The sequence below is a fragment of the Ovis aries genome, chromosome 19 (assembly GCF_016772045.2).
Source record: "Ovis aries strain OAR_USU_Benz2616 breed Rambouillet chromosome 19, ARS-UI_Ramb_v3.0, whole genome shotgun sequence".
In the NCBI taxonomy this organism is placed as follows: Eukaryota; Metazoa; Chordata; class Mammalia; order Artiodactyla; family Bovidae; genus Ovis; species Ovis aries.
The window spans coordinates 56,555,348-56,573,162 of NC_056072.1; the positions used below are offsets into that span (position 1 = coordinate 56,555,348).

The window sequence follows — 17,815 nt, forward strand, 5'->3', positions numbered from 1 at the left end:
CCACATTCTGTCAGAACTCTCCACCGCGACCCATCCGTCTTGGATGGCCCTACATGAATGGCTCACACTTTCACCGAGTTAGACAAGGCTGTGGTCCATGTGATCAGACTGGCTAGTTTCCTATGACTGTGGTTTCAGTCTGTGTGCCCTCTGATGGAGAAGGATAAGAGGGTTATGGAAGATCCCTGATGAGAGAGACTGACTGAGGGGGAAACTGGGTCTTATTCTTACAGGCGAGTCATCAGGGGTGTTCAGTGATAAGTATTAATTCCCTTTCTTTCTGTGAGAGACCTGCTACCTGTGAAAACGAACGTGTCTGTGTTTTCTGAGTCATCTGTGAATGCATGTGGGTGGATTCTGAGCACGTGTTGGTGGGTCCTGCTCCCGGGAAGGAAGGTAAGGCTCACTGACACCCATGCCCACGGGGAACCTTGGGGCTCAGTCCCTGGAGCTGTGCACCCGGTGGTGGGGGCAGAGGGGAGGGCATGAGAGGAGGGCCAGCTTCCAGAGCTCCTCTGGCACAAATGTTCTGCGGTGCCCACAGATGACTTTCATGCTTCCGAAACATTTAATATGAAGATTCAACCATTTAAGTGACATGTGAACCCCAAAGCTGATGCTCTGTTACCTTGGAGACACTGACTGAAACTCTGCTCAAGGCAGCCAGGGATCTCCAGCTGAGAGGTCTGCGGGGAGCACCCTGGAAACGGTCGTCCACCAGCTCCACGATGACGGAGTAACTATAAAACACAGTAGGGGCATTCCAGAAATGAAAAGCAAGACGTCAACCCATCTAAAAAGAACGCTGTCCTACCACGAACAATGCAGAAGACAGAAGCATACCTCATCTGGTCCTGAATTCCCCTAAACTATGCCTGGGAAAATATTTTAATGAGAAACTCATACTTTACATTACAGACAGTCAGCCTGATTTCAGCAATTACAGGAAGGGAACAGGAATCTCTCTCCCAACATGAAAGCTCTGAATTCACTCACCTGTTTAGATAATAACACTCACTGATATGAGGATGAACAATTATTCTATATTAGTAACTACACAGATTAACTCAGTGTTTACCATCCTGACCTATTTGTTTTATAGCGTAAGGACATTAATGTACAAGGTACAGACATATAGTGTTGATTCCTGTTAGGCCAGGAGGAATTTGACTATTAGGCCAGGAGGAATCGTGTGCCTCTGAAAATTAAACTGGAGCTCAGAAATTTCCTCCTGTCCCTTTAAGTCATTACCTTATTTAAAAATCACCCCATTAAATCAGGAGCTTGGGATGAACACACACCCACTGCTCTGTACAAGACAGACAATGAACAAGGACCTACTGTATAGCACAAGGAATTCTACTCAATATTTTGTGATAACCTATACGAAAAAAGAATCTAAAAAGTAAAGGAGATATGTGTATGCATGTCAATTGCTTTGCTGTACACCTGAAACCAACACAACATTGTAAGTCAACTGCACTCCAATGGAAAAAAAAAAAATCACTCCAAACCTTGCATGGTAAAACGGAGGGCCTTTTCGATACAGCACTGCAAAGGAAAAAGAAAACGTATGACCACTCGAAATCAAACTCCCACTTTATTACTTGATGAAGTGCTTTCTATCCTCAAAGGGACACGAACACCCGGTGCTCTGCACGTGGGTGATCTGCAGCACTCCCTCGGGTCTAGTTTCAAAACCCAAACTGTTTTTTCCCCAGAACAGAATGCAATTAGCAAAGCAAATCTGTTGTTGAGACCCTAACGCCCTCGTTCCACCCGCACCCCACAAATGAAACCCAAATTCAAGCAAGATAGGGTGCAGCCATCTGCCCACCAAACCCGTCTGCTCCTTCTCCAGGCAGGTGAGAGACCCGTCTCAGCCTCCCGAGCATCGGCCAGGCGTGACTGGGCGTCATGGGCCCTTCCAGGCTGGCCCTGAAGCCCTCACAGACACCAAGCCTGTGCCTGTCGCTTTCTGAAGCCACATGAAGCCCGTGGGGCCACATGAAGAAGCCAGGCTCCTGCAGCCCCGTTGGGAGTTGGTCCAACCACCATCTGGATACCAGCTTTAGATTTCACAGAAACAGAATTAACTTCAAGTGTTCGCTAAGCCCCTGAAATTTGGGGCAACCATAGCTGCAGGCATTACTTTAACTAACACAGTTATATCCGTGAGCTCTTGGAAAAACCAAGGCAGAAAAGCTTTGTTTCCTTGAGGAACTGGTAGAACTTTTCCTTCTGGGCCACATCGATCCTGTAGTTAATCACGTTTCCCTTTGGCTCCAGCACCATGAGGTCAGAACGGGTCAAAGACCCTACTGATGATACAGCAACCCTCCACCTCTACTTCCCATGGTTGTGTTTCCTTACTATGAAAAGAATTCCTATTTAAATCGTATTCAAATTATTCGGCAAGTCAGCTCAAATTCACTGGGTAAGGGTCCAAACGGAAGTAAATATCTAAACACCCATTTCTCAGCTTCTGGGCTGTGGTGCAGTGGAAGGAGACCCCCCCCCCGCCCCAGGATGAGGCTGAATTCCGGGCTCTGCTTCGTTCAGATCTCTGCCACTCCCAGTTGTGGGGCTCTAAGCACGTCATTAACTTCTCTGAGCCTCGGTCCCCCAATCCATAAAATGAAGACATGAAGGGAAATTACGATCTCCTCCAGTTCTCAAATGCCATCATCTCTGATCAGCTACACACCCTTCACGGATGAGACTCAATTGGAAGATGACACAGGCTGAAAGAAAGTCTGACCCCCCACTTCAGGCCCTCGGATGCCTGACTATGACGGAGGTACATCTCAGGGGCTAGAAGCATGAACACAGCATCAGTCAGACCCCTGTTCACGGCTCAGCAGTGCCAAGACCACACGATGACACCCGTGTTCCAATCTCCTTATGGGAATCGGGGAAAATAATGTAGGTGGAGGTGCTCGAAGGTTACCTGTGATAACAGTCATTGCCATAGTAACAGTGTATCCAGAGCGAAAAAAGGAGGGAGTTTTACAGAAATGCCTCCAAGTAGAAAAGATGAAAACTCAGTCTAAGGGATACTGGGTATTTAAAATAAAGTCTGAAGGGACAGAGAGAAGAGAGGGTGTGACGTCTGGAATGAATGGTGGAGTGCAGTAACTGGTGAAAATGGTGACGAGTGCAACAATTAATTCGGGGAACCACTGTAACTACCGGGGTACCAGATAGTCAGTCTCACTCTACAAACACCTGTGAACTACAAAAGGAAAAATGCAGATGTCTGACAACAACCAACTTAGCAAAAGAACAGCTTCACCAGCAGCAGGACAACCTGACATCATCCACTCCTGGACGTGGCCCCTAAGGACACACATCACCTGTGCCGGCTGAAAACTGGTGAGCCTAGTCTAACTGTGAGGAAGTGATCACACCTGCCCAGACTGTGGGACATCCTACAGGACTTCGCACGAGTCCCCATCACAGGAAACCAACAGGTGGAGGGGCTCTTAGATGAAGAGAGACTGAAGGGACTGCAGTGCTGGCTGACTGGCGGCCCCCAAAGACACGTCTGCATCCCAATCCCGTGAACGTGATCGTGCTGGGAAGAAGGAACTTTGCAGAGATTGAAGCGCGCAGCCACGGCCAAGGAACGCCTGGCGCCACCAGAACCTGGACGAGGGGAGGGGCGGAGGGAGCGTGGCCCCGCCCACACCGCTGTTTGAGGCTCCCGCCTCCGGACCTTCTGCGGCTTTATGCGCCCCAGTTTGTTGTCATTCCTCATAGCCTCCCTAGGAAAATATAAGATGGATAAATGTTCCGTGTGATAAATGAACCTCGAGTGGAGCCTGTCAAAAAAAAAAAAATCAGAATCCGAACAGCCACAAAAGACACTGCGGGAACAAGCAGGAAACTGAAAAGACGGACTGAATACTTAGATGATGCTAATGAATAACTCCAATTTCTCTTAGGTATTATACGGTGTTATAAAATGGCAACCCACTCCAGTATTCTTGCCTGGAAAATCCCATGGATGGAGGAGCCTGGTAGGCTACAGTCCATGGGGTCACAAAGAGTCGGACACGATTGAGCTACTTCACTTTCATAATTACGGAGGAGAATCTTCTTAGGAGCTGTGTCCAAAACCACTTATGAATTAATAGGGATTAGATGTACAAATGTAGACGATGTTAACAAAAACACATAGTCGGTAGGAAAAACAAGTTTAGGGTGGCTTAGGAAAGGACTGGAGAAGAGATGGGATGAAGGCACTCCTCCCTGCTGGGTGAGGGCATTGGGGCCCCTGATGCCTCTCCCCGGGGCAGAGCCAGCCACCAGCTCTCCACGACACGTGATGGTTCTCTGGGCTCTGGACATCCTGTCTCTGCTGGCTTCCCACGACTCCCATTTTTCGTCCGATTTGCAACTTCTAATTTGCAGGGAGCTGTGAAATCACGTGGCCAGTCAACGCGAATCCACAACTGAAATGGGTGGGGAGGAGGCTCAGGAATGACTAGAAGTCTGGGCTAAGGCCGCCAGCAACTGCATGTCTAGGACAAAAACAAAAATCCTGGAGTTGGCTTTTGGCTTTCTGGCTGGCAACACTACTTAGCTATGGTGGGAACTACATGGAGCTGAGACACAAAGAGCCCTAATCTCTGTACTTACCAACTGTGGTTAAAACTCAGCATTAAAAAAAACTAAGAGCAAGGCATCTGGTCCCATCATTTCATGGCAAATAGAAAGGGAAAAAGTGGAAACAGTGATAGATTTTATTTTCTTGGGCTCCAAAAATCACTGTAGACAGTGACTACAGCCATGAAATTAAAAGATGCTTGCTTCTTGGAAGAAAAGCTATGATAAACCTAGACAGCATATTAAAAAGCAGAGACATCACTTTGCCAACAAAGGTCCATCTAGTCAAAGCTATGGCTTTTCCAGTAGTCATGTATGGATGTGAGAGTCAGACCTTAAGGAAGGCCAAACACTGAAGAATTGCTGCTTTTGAACCATAGTTCTGGAGAACCAAGACTCTTGTCCTTTGGACTGCAAGAAGATCAAACAAGTCAACCCTAAAAGAAATCAACCCTAAATATTCATTGAAGGACTGATTCATTTAAACACTTTGGCCATCTGATGTGAAGAGCCTACTCATTAGAAAAGACCCTGATGCTGGGAAAGACTGAAGGCAGGAGGAGAAGGGGGCAACAGAGGATGAGACAGTTGGATGGCATCACTGACTCAATGGACATGAATGTGAGGAAACTCTGGGAGATACTAAAGGACAGGGAAGCCTGGCGTGCTGCAGTCCACGGTGTCGCAAAGCACTGGACACGACTGAATGACTAAACGACAACAACCAGCTGTGGGACCCTTGGTATCTGCCCTGAGCCTCTGAAACCTCAATTTCCTCGGCTGTAGGAGGAGGTGAGCGCCACAAGCCTCATGGAGCATGAAGATGAAATAAGATGGGAGGAGAAAGGCAATAGGCAAGCTGATGGTGCCCAGAGGAGCCGGCAGCCAAGGGGGCTTTGCGGGGGGATGGGGATGTGCGTAAGTAAGGGCTCTAGTGTGGTTCCTGGCCTGGTTGTCTGCCGTGGGCATTCACAGTCAGGCGGCGGGGCAGCTGCGCCTGACCTGAGATCCCGTTGCCTGTTCAGCACGTGCCGCTGCTGGAGTGAAACTCGACTCACAGGACTTAGTCCAGGGAAGAGTCTCCCTGATAAGACGTGAGTTTCACAGCGGCCCTCTGTCGTGAGTCACTGCCTCTGTGAGCAGGAACAACTGTGAAGGGAGCGTGTCCTGGGTGTTACCGGTGCCGGCAGCTCTAGTGTGTGTGTGGTTGCACTGCCGGCCTTCCAGCTCCCGGACTCTGGCCGGAAGACGCCCTTCGCGGTGCTGCTGGGCCAGGACCCGGGCTCACAGTAACCACACGAGCACCTCCAAGTGCATAAAACACCCCCCAGCAGGGCAAAGGCCTTGGGGAGCTGGGAAACCGCAGTGGATGGATTCCTTTTTAAAAAGTCTGTCCGTCTGTCCACCCTTTCATCAATCCTTACAAGGCTGTTTATTTTTAAACAAGGAAAGTTCTCTCTACTCACCCTCCACAAAGACGACTTGACTACTGAAAGCACATGTGATGAGGTATGCTTACACCGCACTCGACAGAGGTCCCGCCCCTGCAACTTTCTGTTTTTACTTTTTTTTATAAAGATGTTACTTTATAAATATGATGCTATCCATGTTACATGATGAGTGACTGGAAGCTGTAAAAAGGCATAGTAACCTTCCTGAGGTCACACAGGCAGCAAGACACTGAGCTGGCCTCAAGCCCCAAAGGGCTCTCTCCGTCACCCCCGCCGCCTCTGAGTGCGTCACTGTGGCCTTGTCGGCTAGAAAACCCCGCTCACATTCCACCCATTCACTGAGCGCACTGGCCAAGGCCTGCCGAGCGTGCGGCCTGGGCGGCTGCTCTTCCCCGGGGAGGAGGAAGGCAGGCGGGAGCCGGTGATGGCCAGGCCACAGGCTCCCCTCATTTAAGTGCCACGACCTGTGGGTCACTCTGCAAGCTAAGCTCGACGTCATCCTGATCATTCACGTGGTGACCCAGAGTTAGGACATCTGTACCTGAAACCCAGGCCCAGAAGAAACAACAGGAGCCTTTATCTTAGAGGGGTGGGCACTCCTTAAGCTTTATATATATTGCTGACCCACTTTGAGAATTTAATGAAAGCAGAAGGGGGTGGCGGAGGATGGGATGGCTAGACAGCTTCACCGACTCAAGGGACATGAATCTGAGCAGATTCCAGGACAGTGAAAGACAGGGGAACCTGGAGGGCTGCAGTCCGTGGGAGCGCAGAGTCGGACATGACTTGAGAGACTGAACGACAACCCATTCTTGACGCGGGAAAACGCACCCATTTACAAACACGCAATTCTGAATAAAATTCTGGGGGGGGGGTGCCTAGTACCCCTTGAAAATCATCTTATGATTCTAGGTTAAGCACACTTGATTTTAGAGCACTTAAGGATTTAAAAGACTGAACTGGCTTTCTTTGCACATTAACAAGGAAAGGCTCAAAAACACATGGAATAGTACATGATCGAGCCTGTAGACCTTGGGGGCCATGACGTCATAGGAGTCCTCTCAAACACCTTGACATCTTTGTTTGCTCCTCACGTGCAATTCTCAAGAGCTCCCAGGAAGCACCCACTGGGTGGATGTGGCAAAGTTTCCGGGGCTTATCGGGAGCAGCAGTGCTGGAGGGCAGCAGCCCCCAAACGTTTTGGCACCACGGGCTGGTTCCGTGGAGGACAGTTTTTCCATGGACTGGTGGGGTCTGGGGATGACTCACGTGCATCACATCTTTCTATTATCATTACATCGGCTCCACCTCAGATCACCAGGCATTCGATCCTGGAGGCTGGGGACCCCTGCGGTAGGGGATCCCAAGGAACTTTGCCCACTTGCCCAGGCCTAGTGATGCAACCACTCCCCGGCAAGAGTGTACCTTTAGGCTCTCCTGGGCTCCAGAATCGCCCATCTTTGCAGTATCTTCCCTCTCTCTCCCCCACTCCCAGTTGACTTACTATGTCCGAAACACAAATCCAAGAATCTAGGCGTGACCCTGAATTCCTCTCCTCCCCCAGACGCTGCTTCCTACTCCATCTGCAAGGCTGGTCAGGTCAGCTTCCCTGACTCCTCTCTCTGCTTCCACTTTTTGCTCCCCTCATCCCACCCTAACCCCACCATCTATTAGTAAGAAAGCAGAGGTCCTACTGAACCGAGTTGTTAAATATAAGTCACTCCTTTGCTTGAGAGCCCCTCAGACTTCCAACAGGCAGAATAACCTCCCAAGTCTGTGCCAGGGCCCACGTGATCTCCCCCAGCCCGACTCTCCCCGGGGAGGGACCTCTGCAAAGGGTCACTCCTCTGGGCCCCAGGGGTTCTTCCTCACACTCTCAGGGGAGCTGTTCCCTCAACGGGGTCGCACTTGAGCGGTGGGTGTCTGGGGCACATCTTTTCAGAGTCTTCCCCGACGCACCCCCTTCCTTCTGCTGTCACTCTATCCCACTTTCTTTTTCTCAGTGCCCACAGCGCCTATTTGTGCATCTGCTTGCTCGTCCCCTCCCAGCGCGTAAGGAGCGCGCCCACCCAGGCAGCTTGCCTGTCATGTTCAGCCTTGTGTTCCTGGCGCCTAAGGAGACCTGGCTCACACGAGGCCCTCAGCGATATTCTGGTGAGTGCGGTGCTTGCAGGGTCCCGACTCCTTCCTTGCCATCAAGAGCAGGAAGGCAGTGCCATATGCAAGTTTCTAGGAGCCTGGGTTCCAGCACTCAGAGTGTAGCGCTCTGACACTCGCCCTGGGAACTTTAGGGGCAGGTGACCCTTTCTATCACAACTGCAGTCTCCTTATCAGAAAAATGAAACAGAGCACCAGTCTCGTAGAACTGCTGTTAGGATTAAATGAGGTCATGAATGTCGAATGCCTGGCACTAAGCGAGGGCTCAAGAGATGATCGCTGTCACTATCATCACTGGTACACCATGATTATTAATGGTGACTGCACAGAATTTGCCAAAGGAAACTCTCCCAGAAGACAAGGGACCGCCCTTCATCACAGGATCATAAACTAATGAGACGTGGGGGCGGGGGGGCGGCGGGGGGGCTGTGGACTCAAAAGATCTCAGAGCAGACAAGAGGGAAAAACATACCCTCCACCCTCACCCAAACATTCTTATCTAAGCCAGGAGGAGGACAGCATCTCAGGAAAAAATAGCAACCACACATAACAGATTCCATATTCACCTCAGGATCTGACCTGGACCCTAAGCCTGATTCATGCGCCTGCGAGGCCAAGAAATCACTTACGCAAATCTGTTCCGTACTTAAGTCCGGGCTTGGGCACCCAGCCCTTGCTGCGGAAGTGATGGTATGCCATGTAGGTCGTCCTGAATGTGGGCTGAACTGTGGTGAAAGCGTTCCAGAGCTTCATGATCGTCAGAGGCTCCTACGGTTGGTGGGAGAAGACCAGGCATTACCACGTGTGTACCCATGGGCACCCAGCCAGCGAATCAACATCTCTACCAAATGTGAGCTGAAGATGGTGCCCACGATGAAGGGTTTTAGCTGGAAGATACAGGCCCGTGATGTCCGGTGTGGCGGCCGCCAGCCACTCCCCTGAACTGCGATAAACACACACTGAGTTTCAGAGACTTCGTACGCAAAAGAGAATGCAAACTTGTATGCAAAAGAGAAGCAGTTTTAAATATGCTGGGTTACGACTATCTCAGTAGTTTTAAATATGTTCGGTTAAATAAACTATGTAAATCAATTTCAGCTGACCAAAAATAATAAAAACCTTTTCAACGTCGCTACTAGAAAGTTAAAAATTATGCATGAGGCTCTCGTGTGAGGCTCCCATCATATTTCTACTGGACAGCAAAGTCACAGAGGACCTGGGCGAAGCTCCCCCAAGACAGCCACTCTGGAGACAGGGAGCAGCCAAGTTAGGGCGGGGAGGGCAGTGGACAGGGTGGTGGGGGAGAACAGCCCAGGCAGAGGAACTCGGGTGGGCCAGGGGGCCACCAAAGACAAGGGCGCATGTTCCAGCATGTACAGACCCTGATGGGTAGCTACGGTATGGTGGGCCACGTTCAGAAATGCAAAAAGTTAATTCTGTAAAAGCCTTAAAAGAAAAGATACTCCATTTAGTCACCGAAATTAGGTAATTAATCCCATAGCACAAATTAATAATCCAACTGCTTGTTTCTAAGGTTGGACTTGAAGACACCATGGCTCAGATAACATTCTCACGTGTCAATTCAAAACCACCACATGAAGCGCCAGGGAAGTGTGGAAAGCTTCCTGCTCCATTTCGGCCTTGAGTAAAAGGGGCCATTCTTTACTTGGTTCACGGCTCCGTCACCCAATAAGACCTGCTCAGTTTGTCTCAGCCTAAGATCTTAACACTATAAATATGAGCTCGAGTTGAGACTTTTTTTCTTCTTTAAAAAACCAAAAAAACCCGAAAACCCAAAACAGTTGTTCCTACAGTGGAAACTCCGTATGTGTGTGGTCTTCAAATCCATCCCCCCACAAAACAAGCAAGAGTCTGGTAGAGAAGGCTGGACTCTGACTTGGACAGCCCACTGCGTTTCAGAGTCTGAGGATGCTACAGAGCAGCTGGCACGTCCTGACGAGTGTCGGCGAGGGCCTAGGGGAGGACACAGGGCGGGGTGAGAAGGGCTGCCATCTGGGAAAATTAGTAACCCGCTAGCCACACACCTGTTCCCAAGCCATGGGAATACTCTGAAAAAGATTTATGGGGTTAGGATCTGCTGAATGATGTGACATGTGCTCCCAAGGACAGAATAAAATACACGTTCTCCCGGCTTCCCTGGTGGCTTAGATGGTAAAGTGTCTGTCTACAGTGCAGGAGATCCGGGTTCAATCCCTGGGCAGGGAAGATCCCCTGGAGAAGGCAATGGCAACCCACTCCAGTATTCTTGCCTGGAAAATGTCACGGATGGAGGAGCCGGTCACAAAGAGTTGGACACGACTGAGCAACTTCACTTCACTCCTGCTGTCTAATGTTCTGCTTAGCTTTTTCACCTTGATTTTAACTTTGAGTTTTTTTGAAGAGGTATTGTATTCACAAGGTCCAAAATTCAAAAAGTACAGACGGGTGCAGTGAACTCTCACCTCCCACCGCCCCCAGCTCCTTCACTGGAAACGGGATTAATGATCTTCCAAGGGCAGCAGGCTACAACACAAAATTGTGGGCCTCGGAGCTGCCCTGGAATCAGTTCAAATGCTAATTCTAACCAGACCAGCTGCGTGACCCTGTGGGTGGCTCATTTCCTGTGCCTCAGTTACCTCATCTGTAAAACTCTTCACGCGCGGGGCTAAGGCCCAGAAGTACCACATGCAAGGTACCTGACTCACAACCTTCACTGAACTGGGTGCTAAACACAGGTGGTTTTCATTTCTGCTGTTAATTTTCAGTACTATTCTTACAGATTTCCTGATCATCAGATAAAGACACTGCTCTTCTCCTAGGATCTGGGAATGAAATTTAGTCTCAAAGGGTCAAAGTTGGCTTTTTTGCCTGAACAGTCCCAATTCAGGATCCAAAGACTAAACTTGGAGAAAAAAAATTCAATTCCAGTTTTATTCAGTGAAAGTAGATACACTTGGAGTAAAGCAATATGAAAAGTATTACAACGTGCTTTTGAGATCAGGGAATTTTAAGTGGATTGTGTGAATAAAACACCTTACCTTTTCATAGTAAATACTCAGACATCCCAGAGCATAGACCAGGAAGAAGGCCTAAAAACAGGGCAAGGAGAAAATGCTCATCAGAAACTGTTCCTTGTTCTCGACAAACTATTTCACAGATTGAATTCTTTTTGCCTTAAATATCAATGAATGTCCTTTGCACCATCCAATTGGTCACGTACTTTTAAAAATATATGGTTCATTCAGATTTCAAGGGGGTAAAATAGGAATGTCACAGGATAGTTTAGAATCAGTGGAAAAAGAAACACTTTTATGAAATTTTCCATGTATTTTCTCTTTTAAAAAACCACAAAGTTAAACTGAAAAATGACATAAAGAGCAATAACAGTAGAAACTTTTGCTCACTAGATTTTCCTCTGTAAAATAACCAGAAAAAAAAAAATTGTAGACGAAAAACAAAGAAATTTGTGGAAAGTGAGCAACAGAGTTGGGTTGACTCATAATCAAATGAGTTTCTTGGTCACTTGCTGTAAAGTGATTTCCTAACAAGTAAACCCCATCTTTCCATTAACTTCATCATATGACACCATGCTTCCCTCACATGGGGATACAAGGGGGAAACGGCAAAGTCAGGCTCAGCTGGGTAAGATCACTCTGACGTGGAAATAAAAATAACCTTCTGACAAAACCAAAAGGATGCCTAGCACTGACATGAGGAAACAGGCCCTGCTATGTGCTCTGTCTGTAGAAGGGGGCTGGGATCTGAGTTTACATATGAAAGACTCAGGTGAGGCTGGTCTGCAGTAGATGGTAACTAAAACGGTGGCTCTGCATGCTACTTTCTTTTTAAACTTGAGGATGGAAGACGAGGCTTATGATCAAACGACAGGTTCCCTGTCGAGGGCCCTCTGCTAAAGGTGGCAGCAGAAAGGCAGGTCCCCTGCACTCCGCGCCCCCCCCCCCCGCTGCTGTCCTTGGTGCTGACGGCTGATCAAACTACAGGTACCCTGGAGGGCCCCCAAGCCCTCAGACTGCTGTCCTTGGTGCTGACGACTGCTGTCCTCCCTGTCCAGTGTTTAGGACGCGAGACCACAGCTGTGAAGGTGCAGAGAGGGCTTTCAAGGAGTGGCAAGGCTCTGCTAAGAAAACACCTTCCCAACCCTCAGAAATTGCCCCAATCCACCCCATCGCCACCCTCTCTTGGCCACCTGATACTTCTCTTTATAGCAGTGGTCCTCGAGGTGTGGCCAGTCGGGAGATCCTAGGGTCCCCAAGACCCTTGAAGGAAGCCACAAGGTCAAAACCATGTCCTGAGATTAAGACTCATTCTCCCCAGAGGCTCTGACACATGCAATACTACCGCAGGCTGAACGGAGCAGCGGATGTGAGAATCCAAGGCACTTCCCTTCAGCCTCACCTTACAGTCTTTGCAAAAGCGAAAAAACCATGCTCTTCTTCTCACTCGACTTGTTTTGCTTTGAAAGAATATAGTTGTTTTTCATGAAAATATTATTTCAGTGGGTTTATTATCATGTAAAATGAGTTAATAAACACATACGTAAATTTTCATTTAAATATATAATTTGGTAAACATCAACAGATATAATCCACGTAAGATGCTTCTCAGCGTCCCTCAACAGTTTTTAAGAGAAAAGTGGTGTGATAACTACTTTAGTTCTACCCAGACCCAAACCGAGAGCTGCTCTGAAGAGCAGCGGGTCTACAGCCATACCACCTGAATGCGCCTGATCTCGTCTGAAGACCAGTGGTCTCCTCCTGCCTGTACTTCTGCAAAGGGCCCCGCACTCTGGCCCCAAGCCTCTTCTCCAGGGCAGCCCGAGCCACCTTCCCAACATGGGAAGACCCCTTGCTCCTAGGCGCCTGGCTGCACACCTGACTTCACTGCCAACAGCCTTGTGACTCTTCCCAGCAGGTTGCTGCACTTCTCTTCTGATGCACTGAGCTCGTTCCTGCCTTGGCCTTTGTAACTGCTGCTCCCGCAGCTGGAATCAAAGGTCACTCCTCAGACAGGTCTTCCCTGACCACCCTGTTTAAGTAATCCCCATTCTGATCGACTTATAGATGGCGGGGATCTTGTTCCAGTGGGGTTGGCATTCTTTAGAATTAAGTCATCAGTGTTGAAGGGGCTTGCATAACTTGATCAAGTTACAGGCCATGCTGTGCAGGGTCACAGCGGAGAGTTCTGACAAAATGCAGTCCACTGGAGAAGGGAATGGCAAACCACTCTAGTATTTTTGCTGCGAGAACCCCATGAACATGAACAGTATGAAAAAGCAAAAAGATATAACACTGGAAGATGAGCCTCCCAGGTTGGAAGGCATCAAATATACTACTGGGGAAAAGTGGACGGCAATTACTAACAGCTCCAGAAGGAACAAAGAGGCTGAGACAAAGTGGGAATGTCGCTTAGCTGTGGATGTGTTTGGTGGTGAAAGTAAAGTCCAATGCTGTAAAGAGCAATTTGCATAGGAACCTGGAATGTTAGGCCTGTAAATCAAGGTAAATTAGATCTGGTCAAGCAGGAGATGGTAAGAGTGAACATCAACATCTTAGGAATCAGTGAACTAAAATGGACAGGAACAGGCAAATTTAATTCAGATGACCATTCTATGTACTACGGTGGGCAAGAATCCCCTAGAAGAAATGGAGGAGCTCTTTGTCAACTAAAGAGTCTGAAACGCAGTACTTGCATGCAATCTCAAAAACGACAGAATGATCTTGGTTCGTTTCCAAGGCAAACCATTCATCATTACACTATATATCCAGGTCTACGCCCCAACCACTGATGCCAAAGAAGCTGCAGTTGAGTGGTTCTATGAAGACCTACAAGACCTTCTAGAACTAACAACAAAAAAAGATGTCCTTTTCTTCGTGGGGAATTGGAATGCAAAAGCAGGAAGTCAAGAGATACCTGGAATAATAGGCAAGTTTGGCCTTGGAGTACAACATGAAGCAGAGCAAAGGCTAAAAGAGCTTTGCCAAGAGAACACACTGGTCATAGCAAACACCCTCTTCCAACAACACAAGAGACGACTGTACACAAGGACATCACCAGATGGTCAACACCAAAATCAAACTGATTATATTCTTCGCAGCCAAAGATGGAGAAGCTCTATACAGTCAGTGAAAACAAGACCAGAAGCTGACTGTGGCTCAGATCATCAGCTCCTTATCCCAAAATTCAGGCTTAAGTTGAAGAAAGCAGGGAAAACCACTAGGCCATTCGGGTATGATCTAAATCAAATCCCTTATGCTTATACAGTGGAGGCAATGAACAGATTCAAGGGATTAGATCTTGCAGACAGAGTGCCTGAAGTTCACAACACTGTACAGAAGGCAGTGACCAAAACCACCCCAAAGAAAAAGAAACGCAAGAAGGCGAAGTGGTTGTCTGAAGGGGCTGCACAAATAGCTGAGGAAAGAAGAGAAGCAAAAAGCAAGGAGAAAGGGAAAGATATTCCCAAGTGAATGTAGAGTTCCAAAGAATAGCAAGGAGAGAGAAAAGGCCCTCTGTAATGAACAATGCAAAGAAATAGAGAAAAATAATAGAATTGGAAAGACCAGAGACCTCTTCAAGAAAATTGGAGATACCAAGGGAACATTTCATGCAAAGACGGGCTCGATAAAGGAGAGAAATGATAAGGATTTAACAGAGGCAGAAAAGATTAAGAAGTGAGGGCAAAAATACACAGAAGACTATACAAAAAAGGTCTGAGTAACCCGGATAAACACAATGGTGTGGTCACTCACCCAGAGCCAGATATCCTAGAGTGTGAAGTCAAGTGGGCTTTAGGAAGCGTAACTGCAAACAAAGCTACTGGAGGTGATGGAATTCCAGCTGAGCTACTTCAAATCCTAAAAGATGATGCTGTGAAAGTGCTGCACTCCATATGCCAGCAAATTTGAAAAACTCAGCAGTGGCCATAGGACTGGAAAAGGTCAGTTTTCATTCCAATCTCAAAGGAGGGCACTGTCAAAGGATGTTCAAACTACCGGATAATTGTGCTCATTTCACGTGCTAATAAGGTTATGCTCAAAACCCTTCAAGCCAGGCTTCAGCAGTATGTGAACCCAGAACTTCCAGATGTACAAGCTGGGTTTAGAAAAGGCAGAAGAACCAGGGATCAAATTGCCAACATCCACTGAATCACAGAGAAAGGAAGGGAATTCTAGGGAAACATCTGCTTCATGGACTGTGTGAAAGCCTTTGACTGTGTGGATCACAACTAACTGTGGAAAATTGTTAAAGAGATGGTAATACCAGACCACCTTATCTGCCTCCCAAGAAACCTCTAGGCAGATCAAGAAGCAATGGTTAGAAGTAGACATGGAACAATGGACTGATTCCAAATTGGGCAAGGCTGTCTATTGTCACCCTACTTATTTAACTTATATGCAGAGTATATCATGAGAAATGCTGGAGTGTGTGAATCACAAGCTGGAATCAAGATAACTGGGAGAAACATCAATAACCTCAGATATGCAGATGATACCACTCTAATGGCAGAAAATAAAGAGGAACTAAAGAGCCTCTTGATGAGAGTGAAAGAAGAGAGAGAAAAAGCTGGCTTAAAACAACATTCAAGAAACTAATAGGATCATGCCATCTGGTTCCATCACTTCGGGCAAACAGAAGGGGAAAACGGGGAAAGAGAGACAGAGTTCATTTTCTTGAGCTCCAAAATCATTGTGAATGGCGACTGCAGCCATGAAATCAAAGACACTTGCTCTTTGGAAGGAAATCTATGACAAATCCAGACAGCATATTAAAAAGCAAAGACATCGCTTTGCCAACAAAGGTCTGTATAGTCAAAGCGATGGTCTTTCCAGCAGTCATGTTGAACCATAAAGGTTGAGCGCCAAAGAATTGATGCTTTTCAATTGTGGTGTTAGAGAAGACCCTTGAGAGTCCCTTGGACTGCAAGGAGATCAAACCAATCAATCCTAAAGGAAATCAATCCTGAATAGTGTTTGGAAGGACTGATGCTGAAGTTCCAACACTTTGGCCACCTGCTGTGAAGAGCCGACTCATTGGAAAAGACCCTGATGCTGGGAAAGACTGAAGGCAGGAGGAGAAGGGGGCAGCAGAGGATGAGATAGTTAAGACAGCGTAAAAGACTCAATGGATATAAATTTGAGCAAACTCCAGGAGATAGTAAAGGACAGGGAAGCCTGGCAGTTACAGTCCACTGGTCACAAAGATCTGGGCACAACTAGGCGGGTGAAGAACAAGTCCAGGGAGATCTGTGGGGAATGTCGACTTCGTTCCTTGAAATGTCACAGTAAGCCTTTACTTTGGGAGCACTAATAATGATGGATAACGGCTTTCCCTGGTAGCTAAGGAGACCTGGGTTCAATCCCTGAGTCAGGAAGATCTCCTGGAGAAGGAAATGGCAACCCACTACAGTATTCGTGCCTGGGGAATTCCAGGGAGAGAGGAGCCTGACAGGCTACAGTCCACCGGGTTGCAAGAGTCAGACACCACTTAGCAACTAAACCCACCCATATGATGGCTGGATGAGCCTAAGACGGTTTTAACGCCGTGTCACTAGATCTGGTCAGGGCCTAAAGCGTCAAGGTGAAAAACAGCTCTCCAAGACAGAGGTCTACGGCAGCTCAGTGCCACCATTCTCAACCTAAGAGCCGCTTTGAACCACCACAGCAGGGCCGCCCATGTTCCTCGTGCACATTCATGGAAACACGGAAAACTGCACAGGTGGTGCTGATAAACAGGGGTGATGCAACCAAGGAAACTGGCCAAAACAGAGCTGGGAAGCGGGGCTGGGTTTCACTGGCAGCAACCTGGAGACTTCTGCCAGCACGTCTCTGGAATTTCTTGGGGACCAAGCAGCTTGCAGGAATGAGAACCACCTCGTCTCCTGTCACTCCAGCACGTCTTCAGCAGGTGTTTGGGAAGCGAGAACAGGACAGTCAGTGAGAAGCATCGGGTCACTGGGCTGGAGTAGAGATGGAGCTCCCAGTTCCTGACACGCACCTCGTCCCTTCTGGATCCACCAGTTTCTGGGCTAATCCCAGACCTCGTCCACTGATAAAACTGTTACTGACCACCTCACAGACGTCAGGCACTGGGTAGGAGGGCGTGGCACAGGTGCAGCCCACTGCCTACACTGTGCCCATCACACCGGAATGCAATCCCACCTGAGGACTTGAGCCGCATTCTGCTTCTCTCTGGACTGTTAATACTCAGTCCAGGGCCTGGACACAGAAAGCACCCGGTGAATAATTTTGCTCGACATGAATCGCAAAGGAAAGGGTTCCAACCAGCCAGTAACGAGCTTGCACAAGTGACAGTGATGATGACGATGGCAGCAACAGTGGGCACCACACTCCCCGGGCACCGCGACACAACACACGTCACTGAGGTCATCACACGCATGATTTAATTCTAGAACAGCTGATGCATGAGGCGTTACACGACCCTCACCTCACAGTGCAGACACCCGAGGCTCAGAGAGGCCAAGCAACTAGAGACTGGTGTTCCCAGCACTACCCAACAGTCACCACGTGTGCCTCCTGAGCCTCTGAAACGTGGCAGGCCAACCGAGGACAGGGCTT

At 48.2% G+C, this 17,815-nt stretch overlaps 1 protein-coding gene across 12 annotated transcripts in view; it reads right to left on the minus strand.

Annotated features, from left to right (window-relative positions):
* Positions 1-17,815, minus strand: part of TSEN2 (tRNA splicing endonuclease subunit 2) — a 66,146-nt gene that overhangs the window by 28,271 nt on the left and 20,060 nt on the right. For all 12 annotated transcript variants that reach the window (XR_009597466.1, XR_001436322.4, XR_009597464.1 and 9 more), the window contains 4 exons: positions 11,258-11,308; positions 8,849-8,987; positions 1,515-1,551; positions 629-740 (listed from right to left, as the gene is read on the minus strand). Coding sequence is in view for 4 of the 12 variants with exons in the window: in XM_012100249.5 (XP_011955639.3) it covers positions 629-740; positions 1,515-1,551; positions 8,849-8,987; positions 11,258-11,308 (339 nt within the window). In the remaining 8 variants the exon portion in view is untranslated. The remainder of the gene's footprint in view (positions 1-628; positions 741-1,514; positions 1,552-8,848; positions 8,988-11,257; positions 11,309-17,815) is intronic.